At 41.4% G+C, this 15,464-nt stretch overlaps 1 protein-coding gene and 1 long non-coding RNA gene across 5 annotated transcripts in view; one reads left to right on the forward strand and one right to left on the reverse strand.

Moving 5' to 3' along the window:
• Window positions 1-15,464, reverse strand: part of TNK2 (tyrosine kinase non receptor 2) — a 121,243-nt gene that overhangs the window by 42,774 nt on the left and 63,005 nt on the right. For all 4 annotated transcript variants that reach the window (XM_018561582.1, XM_018561579.1, XM_018561583.1 and 1 more), the window contains exons 2-5: window positions 10,493-10,670; window positions 8,799-8,869; window positions 2,460-2,666; window positions 262-414 (exon numbers count right to left, since the gene is read on the reverse strand). In XM_018561582.1, coding sequence (XP_018417084.1) covers window positions 262-414; window positions 2,460-2,666; window positions 8,799-8,869; window positions 10,493-10,655 — 594 coding nt within the window. In that variant the 5' untranslated portion in view covers window positions 10,656-10,670. The remainder of the gene's footprint in view (window positions 1-261; window positions 415-2,459; window positions 2,667-8,798; window positions 8,870-10,492; window positions 10,671-15,464) is intronic.
• Window positions 10,588-15,464, forward strand: part of LOC108791180 — a 20,920-nt gene continuing 16,043 nt past the window's right edge. Inside the window, exon 1 of the long non-coding RNA XR_001941488.1 lies at window positions 10,588-10,672. This is a non-coding gene — a long non-coding RNA (uncharacterized LOC108791180). The remainder of the gene's footprint in view (window positions 10,673-15,464) is intronic.

Below are 15,464 nucleotides of genomic sequence, written 5' to 3' on the forward strand. Positions count from 1 at the left end.
GGAATGGCAGGGATGCTGCAGCATACTGATATATATTTATTTCATCGTACTAAATATAATTCTTCTTTGCTAGAACCTGAAGGGTTATTCAGCAGTCTATTGAGGGTTTCCAGTATTGACTAATATAATAATTAGATATACAGTTACAAATAAAGAATTGCACAGATATTTTACGCATAGTATAATGTAATGGAAAAAAGAGAGCATAAGTCTAAATAAGCATTAAAGGTCTATATTACATTATGATAATGGCTTGCATACCATTTTCATAGGATGTGTAAGGACGACTCCATATAGTCTGATGAGATTGACGTGGTCCAGCGAGTGCATTGCGTTGACTTCTCTGATAAAATCATCTAGGGCATCTGGCTGTGTAAGAACATCCGTCTTCAAGCACTTAACTGCAACATTAAACTTGGAAGAAAGACACAGAAAATGTCATCAGTACATTGTTTCCAGGGCAGGTTTTCAAAACAATACCTAATACTACTTATACAAAAACCCCTATTCATGTAAAAAAAAACAAACAAAAAAACAACTTGTGAACATTGTCATCAAGTCTGTCCAAAGTCTACTAAAATGTAACTAACAAATCTTTACAGAACTGCCATACAGTCATTGAAGTGCTTTTTTGTAATGGATTGATATTCATAATAACAACATTAATTTTTAAGGAACCTAAAATAAGCATGTGTTGTCACTATAAAATAAATACATGTTAAGGTCAGTAACTAAGATTTTCAGCAGAGGTCAGTAATGGTAGCGTACATGTTTCTCTCAGGATCTCTTTAAATTCAATACATAGCCCTGTTATGTAGGGGGCCAGAAAAACAAAGTTCAGAGGGCAGTCTAACGCATTTTTTATCCAGCAGAATCCTATAAAGCCCAATTGAGCCATATTGGTTTATTACTGTAAAGAAGTCAGGCTGCATAAACAGTTAGGGCTCATGCACACGGAGGGCTGTACACAAACTGCCTGGCCAAAAAAAGTCCCCACCTAGATTAGTTTAGCAAATAGGTCAGAGCCTTCCATCGGATAATTAGTCTTGGTTCAGCAATGTTATGTCCCCAAAAATGAGGTCAGCTGCCTACCTGAATATACTGAATGACCAGCTATTTCGATCAATAGATTTTTTTATCCCTGATGGCATAGGCATATTCCAAGATGACAATGCCAGGATTCATCGGGTTCAAATTGTGTGAGTGGTTCAGGGAGCATGAGAAATCATTTTCAAATATGGATTGGCCACCACAGAGTACAGACCTTAACCCCATTGAGAATCTTTGGAATGTGTTAGAGAACACTTTCCACAGTGGTCCGTCTCTCCCATCATCACTACAAGATCTTGGTGAAAAATGAATGCAACTCTGAACTGAAATAAATGTTGTGACATTGAATAGGCCAGGGGTGTCAAACTCAATTTCATCGCGGGCCACATCAGCATTATGGTTACCCTCAAAGGGCCAGTTGTATCTTTAAGACTCTATAAATGAATCTACTTTTTATCATATTAAATAATTGCCTCTGCATTCGATTATTACTGGTTTTAGTAATAACTTAATAACTAGCTCTGAAAGTAGAAGTCCAGGAATAATGATGGCAATTAGTGTAATAGTGAATAGAAAATCTTTGGGATGTGCCTTATGCAGTGCTCTGACTCTCTCATCATTACTACAAGATCTTTGTGAAAAATTAACACTGGCCGGAAATAAATGTTGTGGCATTGCATAAGCTTATCAAAATTATTCCAGGGCAATTGCATGCCATAATCAAGGCTGAAGGTAGACCAACGAGATATATAATTTTTTTTTTTGGCCAGGCATTGTATAATTGGGGCATATTTCCCCACTCAGGAAAGCACAGGCACTGCATACAGCTACCTATAGATATAAATGGCTGTACACAGCATGCTCAAGTTTATGAAAGTACAAGCATCTACCTGCTGTGTTCAGCCTTGATGTCTATAGCTGGCTGTACGCAACTCCTGTGTCTTCCCGGGCAGGGAAATATGCCTGGATTTTACGTGTAAATCCCCCATGCGTCCATTTGCATAAGGTCTAATAAAAATGCTGCTCTTCAGGCTCTACAGCAGTACACCCCCATCCTGAACACTGCTCTGATTAACAGTAATGCTCGGATATCAAGAGGACTGTTCCTTGAAGGAGTGCTTGGGAGAGGGACGTCAGATCGCTGTGTTGTGCGACAAAGGCTGACTGCATAATAAATGAAGAGGATTTAATTGGGCTTAAAAAAAATGCAAACTATTTTTGATATTACAGTATACCCATGACCTCATTTGTTAAATATATTTCTGACTACAAAATGTGAAATAAAAAAATATGAAAAAGGCAACAAACTAATTTTTGAACATATTAAGCACCTGCAGTAATTTGGAGGTGTGCTGTCTTGCTATATACAGAAACACATCCAAGAAACCAACAAGAAGTTGTAAACCTACCATTTTACCACTAGGGGTGTTCCACTCTCCTCTTCTAACAACACCAAAAGACCCATCGCCAAGCTTCTCAAAGAGGGAAATGTCCTTTTCACTAATAAGACAGGTCAGGGCCTGCTGACCTTCAGATGGTGGAGGGCTGGGAGGTTTTCTAAAAGTACTTTGAGGCAGAGGAGCAAACTCTGAGTCTGGTCTCTTCCCACTGAATACCTGTTGCAAGGAAAACAAAGATGCTAATCTAATCATTTCATGTCTTTACACTGTATTCCAATGTCAGAAAGCTAGATGGAAAGAGCATCATAGCAGAAAGTAATAACCAAATTGTCCTTAAAAACATGAATTTTCTAATAATTATTCAGAATCACCCAATAACATAACCCTTTGAATGTAACACTTTTAATATAGCAGAGAAGATTAGATTAGTTTCAGGCTTATTCAATAAGGAATCATAATATCACAGGACAATCCTCTGCTGCCAGTAAGGAGATCTGGCTATAGATCTTACAGTGTATGCAGACAATTCCATTGATCCTTGGTGCTTACTTTGTTTTGTTATAGCAACTCTGTATAAACAAGTCCTCAGTGGTATCTTACAATATCAGTGGGTGTCTATTCAATCAAGAACCACATTGTACATCCAGCATCACGCTAACACCCTGATGCATTTGACACCTTTATTGCTTACTCAGAAGTTCCTTAAGACCTTATGAGTAAGTAATAAAGTTGTGAAACTCAGGTGTTTGTAGATGTGCCTGATTGAACAGACACCCACTGATGTTGCAAGATACTACTAAGGCTGGGCACACACCTTACAACCATCGCAAGACTTTTGTCTTGCGATGGTTGTAAGGTACTTCAAAAAACGTACGATCTGCATATCTTGCATAGGCAGATCGTACTTGCGATGATCGCAAGCCACACCCCCTGAGGGGCGGGCTTCCGATGACCGCAATGCTTGCGCACACCGGCCCGACCTTTAGGCTTATACAGAGTTGCTGTAATAGAACAAAGCAAGGTCCAGGGATCAGTTTTCTGTATACACAGTGCAATCTGTGTTTGTACAGAGGAATGATATGTTATATGCAGTAAACTATAACAACCAAACAGTTGTTGTCAGAAAAAAAATGAATTCTGATTGGTCACTAAGGGTCCATTTACACCAGCAAGCTGAGCTAATCGCATGGCTGCTGGTTTGAGTTACAGGTACAATGTTGATGCAATTACCGCGCCACATCACATTGTTTACTTTTTTTTTTAGAACTTTATTGAACTGTCACCAGTGACACTTCATTAAGTTCTATCGGCACCGCACAGTGCAATGTGGCCCAGTGATGAAACTAGGGGGGGGCAGGTGCCCCGTGCGCGGCATCAGAAGGGGGAGGTACTGCCGCCATGTCCAGTGGCAGATCCAGGGGGGAAACAAGTTAAAATAAGCCCCTGCCACCACTGCATCCGCGATCCCTCCTGCCAGCTCTCCCCTCTCAGCCACTCTGCAGCTGAGACTGAGCTACCATTGGCTGGCTGTAGGGAAGCGGGTCCTGAAGTGAGAGGATAAGGAGGCGGCTGGGGGCTTCACCCTTGGATATGAAGGCAACATCGCTGCCCCCCCCACCACCACCACCATGAGAGGAAGAGGGCATGAGGACAGAGCACTGGAATTAGATCAACTATATGCACTGTAAGTCTGTTTTTTCTGTGTCACACAACTGACCTCTGCATTGTGCGTCACTCCGCTGATCTCTGTACTGTGCGTCACACCGCTGACCCCTGTACTGTGCGTCACACTGATGACCTCTGTACTGTGCATCACACATGTAGCCTCTGTACTGTGCGTCACACCGCTGACCTCTGCACTGTGCGTCATACAGCTGACCTTTGCACTGTGCTTCACACAGCTGACCTCTGCACTGTGCGTCACACTGCTGACCTCTGCACTGTGTCGCCACTGAGCATGCCCATTTAACACAAGAAAAATTGCCGTGTCTATACGTTGGGGTGGTCCTGAAAGAAACAGGCAGCGCAGCCGCAACTCTTCTGATGGAAATGAGCCCTTAATCCTCATTCACACCATTGCATTTTGTGAACATGCACCAAATGCGGGGAAAATGCCCACTTCTACAAGCGTTCAAATAGACGGGGAAAATGTGGAACGCAAATAGTATATTTTGCTACACGAGCTATTTTTTCCGCGTTTGTCACATGTGTGGAACCCAGTGAAATTAATGGAGATGCGCGTATTGCTAGAACACCATGGTGTGAATGGGGACTAAGGGTTTTAGAGAAAACAAATTCACAGCTTTTTTATTTTAGTCCCCAGTTACACCTGTGCGTTTCAAAGTGCTTCAGCTGTCGTAAGGAAATGCACAGCAAAAGGAATCCAATTATTTTCTATAGGGCCCCGTCACACTAATGCAATGTGCTTCCATGCAACTTGGAAAATGGTTAAGGTGCTTCTTTGGTGCGTTTCTAGTCCCATAGACTTCAATGGTGGTAAAGGAAAAACACAATGTAATATGCATCTTCAAGTCTTTTAGTGCATGACAACAAGCTCCCTTCCCCTAGCAAGCTATACTTTTTTTCCTTAATTGGCCAAAACATAAAACGCATGAAAAACTAATTGAAACACAAAGAACACACTAAAAACACAGAAAGTGCAAACATAAAACAAACAAGATCATCTTTTATTTGGTCTAATTACAGTACAGTAAAAGCCTTATGTTTGCTATATTTTAGCACTCATTTTACAGTACATGATCACTGCCTGTTTGTTTCCCAGCAATCTGGTGCACCATTGCTGTTTGAAATGTCATCAGATCCACTTTAATCCACAGATAAGAGAATTAAAAGTCAGAAGTCAGGTTGCATAGCACTGGCATCATGTAGGGGTCCCCTTGAGACATGTGTATTTCAGGCATACAGAAACTCAATGCTGATAGCATGATTTATTTCCTGGAAAAGTGCAGCAAATCTCTCAGCTGGGATTAGCAGCTTCCGCTGCCAGATAGGCCTGCAGCTGGATCAATCCATCCTCCCCCAAGTCAACGGCACCTAGAAAGGAAATCCTGGGACAACTGCTGACACTTGTACAGTGCGATGTCACCAGTCACGGTCCAGCAAAAAAAGTGGATAGACATGTGATACTGAGTGGGTGGGTTCTATTTTCAGAGTAACCCCAGACCCAAATATTCCAGTACTGCAGACAGAGGACACAGGATTGAAGCAAAGTTTCGGAGATGACAATATTAGCCTCTTTCATTCTACACTCTGTGTTATCAATGAGCACAACACGCCTCAGAGCTGTGTGACATTCTGAAAAGAATCAGTTGCTGAAGGCTAACCGCTACCCTTACAAACTTCACTGGGAAAAATGTTGCAGGATAAGATGACACTATACATTTTATATCAGGAATGTCTAAGATGAACAAAGGGTGTGGATGCTTATTGGTAAGAGTTTACATATCAGATGCTCCAGCAAGAGCACAACCATGTAAAGGTACTCAAACTGTGTACTGTACAGACAGGCCCGGCGCTACTGCAAGGCCAGTCAGGCGGCCGCGTTACGGCGCTGCAGGGTGAGGGCGGAAAAAACAGGGCATTTTGACAAGTACTTGTGCTTGTCAAAATGCCCCGATGTTTGCGCTATAACAGAGAACCTAAGGACAGGTGACTGTAGATCACTGGTGCCAAAACTGTGGCTCCAGGGCCACATTTAGCCTTTTGATAGTTGCTGGATTTTCCTTTGCAGACTCCAGGGTACGATGACAGTCTCTAGCAGTTTCTCATACCATGCCCCCGGTTTCTGATTGTATTCTGCAGTAGATTTCCAGTCTCCAACAACACCTGTAGCAGTCTCTGACCATGCACTCTAGTGTGTATACAGTCCCTAACAGTCTTATGTAGCATTACATATACTGAATATTATGTGTGGCCCCTTGGTGCTTTCAGAGGCTGCAGTTGAAGACCCCTGTGTCTCACAAATTGATAGCTACTGCTATAAATGGTATATCACCCAAATAAAATGATTGCTATGTGTACTTGTAAAGTATCAGAAAGTGCACAGATCCTAATTAGTTATAACTCTGTACCAAGACAATATGTAGGCTGCCACGACTGAGGGCACCTTCTGAAAAAGCTAATTGCCTGTCTGTTATATTAATCCAAAGGCTCAATATTTACTTGGGGGGATTTATCAAAACTTAAGCAGGCACAATCTGGAGCAGTTGCCCATGGCAACCAATCAGCTTCTCTCTGCAGTTGGTTCAGTTAAGCTTTGAAAATGAAAGAGAGAGGCTGATTGGTTGCCATGGGCAACTGTGCCACATTCTGCCTGCCCCCGTTTTGATAAATTCCCTTCACTGTATGTGCAAACACTCTGTGCTAAGGTATAACTGCTAACTTACAGATGGTGTACTATATCATACATGGATATCATGGCTACACTGTTATAGGATTACAGCACTACTCAATAAAAAAAACATAATAAAATTAAGTGATAAATGATTAAATAACCAAGTATCTCAATAAAACCGTAACAAAATAACCCTGTGTCTCTTGGGCATACTCCCTTCCCTTCTGATAGTGAAAGTTAAAGTTATTATCTGTAAAATAACCATAACTATTAGCAACCAGCATGCCATCAATGTTTCTTGTGCAATATAAAAACTCCATCATACATGAAAACAATTGCTATCAATTGAATATCAAAGTGCAATCCAAAATATATAGTACTGTCCCCTAGCAATAACCAGCAGCAACCAATAATATTCAGCACAGATCCAGCTCGTACTGAAAGACCAACCACACTGTCCACATGCTTCTTTTGTCCCCTTTTGTTAGCCCCTTATTTGAGTAAACTCACCAGATTTTATTGACCTTTATAATAATAATAATAAAAGATCAATCAGCACCTTTTTTCCAATTTAGGGATAGCGACAACCTTTTCCACCAGCTCACCCTCCTATGTTTAAATGAACATTTCAGATTGCTCCAAAAATCCCCCCACAAAAGAAGGAGGGTAACACCACTATTGTATAGGTGCAGCTATGTCCCCTGTTCTGGTATAAGGGGTTTTTCTTTGCAATTGGTGGGGGGGGGACGCTGTCCATGAGAGCTTACAATCTAAAAGGGATAGTGATGGTGCACTTATGGAAATATCAATCTTATCCATTCCAAAAAAAAAGTGTTTGATTTTATAATAACATAGAAATGGTTGCTTTATGGAATAATTACAGGTTGTTTTATTATGTGATGTTAATGTGATGCCGAAAGTGAAGAAACATGCAGGGCGAAGTCAGTGATGTCATCGGGTATGTGAGTACGCTCCTCAATCTCAGGAAAAACAAGAGAGGAGGAGGACACAGTATGCTTGGCTGGTGCTGGTTATAAGTGACACTGTCACTAATGTAAAACAAAATAAAACAGCAGCACCCTGTAACAAGATATTAAATACTTATTTTACTAAAAATATTAACATTTTACAGTTGTCTCCAGAACAGGGAGATAGAGGAAATCTGCCAATGGGGACAGTGGCAACTAGTTGATTTTATTTCATTTTGAAGAGTGAAGAGTGTAGGGAAATCTCTCCAATAGTACATCAACAGGAAAAACAACCTAACATGGGTTCTAATCAATCCTCACCCAAAGCAAAACTAGAAAAAAAAAAGGTTTTGGCTATAGATACACTTAAAATGAGTATCCCCAAGCTGCTTTACTGCTGGACTCCAGATATATAAAGTATACCATACTATATTTATTTAAAGCAGCTATGTATTAAATACATAATCATTGAATGTATTTTAAATAAAGAGGGTATGAGTACTTGAATTCTGAGTTCCTAAAATGGCCTGCACAGTGGCACTTAGACTCCAAGAAAGGCCAGCAGTTCATCATTTTATTTTTTTTAAATCTGCAGCACATTTTTACCTTTACAATCCAGCTCTTGAATGGAATAGCAGGCACTTCCTGTTGGCTGAAGGTCATGTCAGCTTTCCATTAGAGCCCTTCAAAGCCCCAAATTTCAGACCCCTCTTTTACGCAAATATCAACTTCAGCAAGCAAAAGGAAGGTTTGACAAGAGCTACATTATTCAGGTAAAATTTGATACAGATATATTTTAGGACACGTCAGAACAGAAACTTTGTAAAAGTTATTTAAAAAACAAATTGCTGTCCTAATGTGCTTATTTTAAAACCAATTTAAACAGTAATCAACGCTGGCAACTGCACTTAGAGTATTAGAAGTCACGGTCCGATCTGTTCTTATCTAGAAAAATGGATATACTCAATGTTTGCAAATTATGTAAGCCTTCAATTACTAAAACTAAAGTGTTCCACAATAGCCTACCTTACTCATCCAGGATTTCCGCTTACACATAGCCTTCCTCCGCTTTACTGCTTCCCAAAGACGTCTCTGGCCTAAAAAGTAGAAATAAAAGATAAAAGAACATACAGCATAATGATGTATTATGTAAATACGTAATGTAAATTAGTAGAGCTAATCACAATGTGACAAAGTAATAAGTATTCGAGATTGTTCATACCATATAAATATTTATTTGCAATTATATAAAGAGCATAGTAGTTTTTTAATCAAATAGAACAAATCAATTTAGAGTAGAAAATACACATTTGGACAACTAGCTTAAAGGAGAACTATGGGGCAACCTTTTTTGCCCATAGTTCTCCTCAGGGTCATGGAAGGACATATACTGTGTCCTACCGTGACCCAAAACTCAGGAAATAGCAGGCTATTGCCCTCTATATGCTGAAAGCGCTGCAGCTGGGACGGATCCCGACAATACAGTCGAGATCCACCCCGCTGGCTGATTTGACAGCTGGCTCTGCCTCTGTAGAGGCAGAGCCAGCTGTGCCCGTTCCCTTCCGTCTGTCCCTGCAGTAAGCGCTGGAGAAACAGAGAGGGGGGAATCCCTGCAGGCAGCAGTGACTCATAGTCACCGCTCTCTGGAGGGAGAGGATCGGGAAGCCAGCGAAAACACACCGCCGTCGCTGACTTCCCGATCCTCTCCCTCCCATTAGAGCCGACCTGTGACAGCTTCTTGGTGACAGGTGGGATTGAATTATGGGGATGAGTGATTTCCACTTATCCCATAATTCTCCTTTAAACTGTATTTCCACTTTGAAAAAAACACCTATGTTATATTTGTTACATGTTCTCATTCACATAGTGTAACTTAAAAAATTGCTGCTTGTATATTATTTGCTGTATTGTGGAAGAAAAGCTTTTCTTTGTACTGAATTTTCTTCTAGAATGCATGGAAGTGTCTGTACTGTGCTGGCAGATCTCATTATCAGTTGTATACTATATTTAAACATTGTATGTCCTTACAAAGGGAGGTCTAGAAGCATTGTATGTTAATGAGAGGAAGCTCAGAGTGTCCCTAGTCCTTCTATTAGAAATCAGAATTTCTAGTAACTTTAAAATTGAGAGAGGCGCTTGCAAAGCCCTGCTACACAGACACATATAAGGTATGAAAACATATTTTTAACATCTTTTTCAGTATGCTGTGTGATTAGGAACACATAACAAACATAAAGTGAAGTTTTCTCAAATCTGACTGCAAAAGTGGAAATACACTTTAAGACAAATATCTTGGGCAAGTCGCCATCCCTTTCTTGCACTGAGAGGTTCTTGATTGCCAATGTGAGCACTCTTATTAGTCAGGGCCACATGGTTGGACCAAAGTCAAGGTCTCACCAGTGAAAATAATATAATACCAATACCAAAAGCTTTGCAATGAGAGAATAGATTCTGTGCCATGCAGTAAATAAATGGAACAACCTATTTAAAAATTGTACATCTATATATGTGTATGTATTTACGGTGTATGTGTATATATATATATAGATAGATATAAATTGATATCTATATATATATCTCCAAGATTGGCCAAATAGTTTTAAGTCTACTGCTGGATACCTGCACTTTCCCCAGTGCTACTTACCTTGCCCAAAAACATCTGCAAGTACGGACTAATTATTTTTTTAATTATCCACTAGTAAAAAGGAAAATTTTCTCACCAGGTCGGCCGATGCCAATCTTCTCCAGATCCTCATTTTTAACGTAATCAAAGTGGGAAAGGCGCGTGATGTTGAGGTCATCACGTATACGCAAGAAATACTGCTGCAGCTGCACCTCGCTCAAGAGTTCCAGAAGCCATTCTGAGCCTTCATCTGGCTGCATGCTACTCCCCAACCTCTGTGGAGAAAAAGAGAAATGTGTGATTGGCAATATGCTTACACTGTAAAGGCTTCAAAAGCACGCACTTTTTCTCTGCTCTGTGTAAAACTGGAACTACACAGAATAATAGATGAAAGTCCCACTAATGGGGGGGAGACTTGCTCACTAGGTGTGTGAATAGACTAGATATGTGTGGGAAGGAAAGGGCTCTGAAGAGACTATGGGGTCTATTCACAAAGCTGCCGAGGGCAGCCGAGTGAATGACCGATCAGAAGTGAAGTGAGCAGGCTGGTACGGCTGATTTCAGCCGTACATCGGCTGAAATCAGCCGTAGCATATCCTTCGGCAGCTTTGTGAATAGACCCCTATGTTTAGCTGAAGGAGATTAGGCCCATACAAACTGTCAACACTGTCAATAGAAAGCCCTATGTTTGCTATCTTTCCTGAGCTTCTGAAACCAACTGTGAGAGTGTTCACACTAGCACTAGACTTCCAGGTATTCCAGCATGCTACAGCAACAGGAAAACAACAGTAGTTAACTGATGACATCATACGCATCACAATAACAATGCAATTTGGTCACAATGACAATTTGTTTATGGACAATGTTGATGTCACCCCACAAGTTACACTGCAATTGCAAACAATATTAACATTACCACCATACTCCTTTTGAACATGTTCTGTAGTATGGTATTCAAAGGATCACTACATCTAAAATTAAAAGGGTAGATGCAGGGAAAAACTCTTATATCAGCTTTTTTTCTATAAGGAAAGCTATACTGTATACATCTGAAGAATGTCAAAAATAATTATATTACTTATTTCCCTCAAAATATGGAGATAATCAAGCCAATGTAAAGTCAACACTATAGAATCCTTTGTATCAAAATACAAATCTTTAAAAGGAGAATTATGAGGCAAGTGATTTTCACTCAGCCTCATAATCTGAGCCGACCTGTGACAATTAAACTGTCACAGGTCGGCTCAGTAGATCGGGGAGTGAATACATAGCGTTGCTCGCTCACTTCTCGATCTATCCCTGCAGAGAGCCGTGGCTGTCACTCACGGCTCCCTGCAGGGATTCCCCCTCTCCGATTCTCCAGCACTGACTGCTGAAACGGACGGGGCGGGCACAGCTGGCTCTGCCTCTGGATAGGCAGAGCCAGCTGTCAATCCCGCAGCTGGGTGGATCCAGACAGTATTGCCGAGATCCGTCCCGGCTGCGGCATCTTACTGAGCTTAGGATAACGGGAGGACGCTAGTTTGTGTCCTCCCATGACCCTTAGGAGAACTATGGGGAAAAGCCCTGACCCCATAGTTCTCCTTTAATTTTAACAGTATGATATAAAACAAATCACAGGACAATGTTTTTTTTAAAGTGTGATTTGTTGTTATATCGTACTATTAAAATTAAAGATGTAATTGATAAAAGAATTCTATGGTGTTAACTTTACATTGGCTGGATTGTTTCCATGTTTGAGTGGAATACGTAATAATTATATTAGACTACGTAGTAGGAGTGAGTACCCAGTCAATGTCTGAATTAAAGATTTCCCTCATTCTTACAAATATCTAAAGAATGGCGTCCCTTAAAAAAAAAAATAGCAAAAGAAACCTTACAACTATATGCAGCAAGAGAAAATACCATCTTTTACTAAAAATAAAAAAAATTGCTGGACATTGTTTTCATGCAACATACTGTAAACAATTGCTTTGATTTTATAGTCTGCAACTAAAAATTCTCCAGAACTTTGCACAAAAAAATAGTATAATAAGTTCCACATGACCTGCATTATACCTTTGTATGTACTCTACAATCAATAACATTCTAACTGGGTTTTGTTTTTTTACAGTAAAGCATTATTAGAGATTACACCTTTTATAGACAAGCCAAGGACGTTTAAAATATGGCAATCACTGGCAAAAAAAAAGTAATGGCTATAAAAATGCATTCACTTTAATGTAGAACAGTGCAGTGTGTTTTAGACCCTTGGTTCTCAACTGGTGGATCGTGACCCAAAAGTGGGTAGCGACACCGTGTTCAGTGGGTCACCAGTGTGCCTTCCACTTTTCTAGGCATGCCTTTCACTTTTCTAGGTGAGAGGCTCCTCAGCCTCCCCCTAGCGCAGTACTGTCAGTTCTAGGGCCAAGCAGCCATTCAAAATCTGCTGCCCGTTGCCGAGTGTCAGGTTGAAGTGGGGTGGGGCCATGGCCACGAGGGAAATCCATCCACACATGCATTCCTTACAGAACCCGTGCATGTTCTGTAGAGGTGCCTGGACCGGAGTGACGTCACATTCTGGCTCCCAGCACCTCTACAGGGCATGCAAGGAAGCAGTACAAGCAATGCACGTATGGATGGAGCTCCATCACAGCACAGCAGCACGCACTGGACCCCAGGCTGAGGATCCACTGCAGTTCTCATAAGATAGAGAGACTGGCTGGATCTTAAAAAGAAAAGAAAAATGAATTACATTTTTTTGGAGTGTGTATGTGTGTGTGAGAATGTGTCTGTCAGTGTTTTTGAGGGCCCGTTCACACTAAAACGGTGCGTTAATTGCACAATCCTGTGCAATTACGCAGTGTACAATGCAATTGCACCAACAGCATTGTGGTGCCAGAGGTGTGTTGCCATTAATTTGAATGGTACCCCAAACGCACCTCCCCCCACAGTTTGATTGCCCGCATCGGAACGCGCTGTACCACAATGCCGTGCGTTCCATTGCAGTGTAACTTGGGTCGCGACTTAATGACCAAGGACAAATGTGGGTCCTGAGGTTACACAGGTTTAGAACCACTGATTTAGACCATTCATTCCTACAGAAGGTGCATTTTGATGGAAACCAGACCAAAGATGTAGCACGCATGATTTTTTGGGAGTTGAAGTTTGCAGAAAAATGCACCTTTCGTAGGAAAGAATGGCAACGTGTGTAAAAAACACACCTCATGAAAAACGCAGATGAGAATTAACCTAAGCTGCTGTGCTGAAATATTTGTGTGCCGTGACCTCTTCCTGTAACTACATCCCGCAAATAATTATCAGCTAAACATCACAACAGATATAAAATGATACATTAAACATGACTTTCACAATGAACAGCTTGTGTTTTTTTCTCTTGAAAACATCCTGAAATGACGGTTTGTTAGTATTGCATGGTATAGTTTACCTCCTGTGGTCATATCTGCAGCACGCCAGAGAGGCATGTAAATTCATTTACATGTACAAGAGCCAGGCATGGAGGAAAAGGTAATTCATGTTCCACGCCGTTTTATTTAAGATCTTATAGCTTTTGCAAAGCAATACATAGTTTTATCATGTTAAACAAGCAGTACTACTGAGACAACCATTTACTGTCAATCTGGACACTATATACTAGAGCTGCAGCTAACGATTATTTTCAAAATCGATTAGTTAGCCGATTATTAGGTTCGATTAATCGGTTAATCGGATAAACAAACGTAGGCTACATATCTGAATCACAATAAACTTGAAACATTATCTTTAAAGTCATCTAAAACCACCAGAGGGTAGGTATACTTCTACTCCAACGTCAAATATATACTTGGAGCAGACTTGTCCATGCAGTCCATGTCAACCAATCATCATTTTGTATTTATGTGTGTACTCCTGGCAACATTCTAGAGCAGGGGTGGCAAACACAAGGCCAGCGGGCCAAATCCGGCCCGCCGGACCTTGTAATGTGGCCCGCACAGCAGCCACCTACATTTGTATGTTCTGCTGTGATTTCCCTCCTTTAGCAAGAGGAAATATAAAGAGACATCTAACAAAGTTGGATATCAACAGGGTACATTGGATCCATGTGTGCCCTACACCAACTAAATGTAATGTACACTACATGACACTTGCTTCAGGTCAGTCTATACATAGCCAGCTCATTGGACATCTGGTACAGATCTAGGCTCGTTCCCAGGTTCAACCACATCTGAATGAAAAAAATAGAAAGATTGCATAATATACGGGGCATTTATCAAAACTGGAGCAGAAGAATCTGGAGCAGTTGACTATGTCAACCAATCAGCTTCTCTCTTCAGTTTGTTCAGTTAAAGAAGAACTATGGGGTCAGGGCTTTTCCCCATAGTTCTCCTTAGGGTAACGGGAGGACACAAACTAGCGTCCTCCCGTTACCCTAAGCTCAGTATACCGCGAGCTACAGCTCGCGGTATACTGAGACACCGCAGCCGGAGCGGATCCCGACATCGATGTTGAGATCCGCCCAGGTGCGTGAGTGACAGCTGGCTCTGCCTATCTAGAGGCAGAGCCAGCTGTTGCCGCCCTCTCCCCCGTCCGTCCTGCCAGTCAGCGCTGGCAGATCGGAGCGGGGAGAGGGGAATCCAGCCCCTCCCCCTGTCACGGCAGAGAGCCGTGACAGGATCGAGAGGGGAGTGAACGCCGGGATATGTTCGCTCACCTCCCGATCTACTGAGCCGACCTGGGCCAGTCTCATTGTCACAGGTCGGCTAGAACTATGAGGTGAGTGAAAAGCACTCACCTCATAGTTCTCCTTTAAGGTTTGAAAATGAAAGGTGGATGCTGATCGGTTGCCATGAGCAACTGGTCTAGGTTCTGTCTGCTCCAGTTTTGATAAATTCCTTTCTATCACTGCAAAAAAACTTTTTTGCTTTATCCCAAATCAGAACAGGATGCAAGATAAAGCTCTGACGTGTTTCCCACTGTAATCAGTGCCTAGTCAAAGAACATGCGGGAATGTATAGCTTCTTAAGGTGAACCCCCTAAATGTGACTTGTTTAAAAGTTGTGAGCTCCAGGCTGTGATTCACATTCTAGCTC

The sequence above is a fragment of the Nanorana parkeri genome, unplaced genomic scaffold (genome assembly GCF_000935625.1).
Source record: "Nanorana parkeri isolate BGI_ZX_2015 unplaced genomic scaffold, ASM93562v1 scaffold531, whole genome shotgun sequence".
In the NCBI taxonomy this organism is placed as follows: Eukaryota; Metazoa; Chordata; class Amphibia; order Anura; family Dicroglossidae; genus Nanorana; species Nanorana parkeri.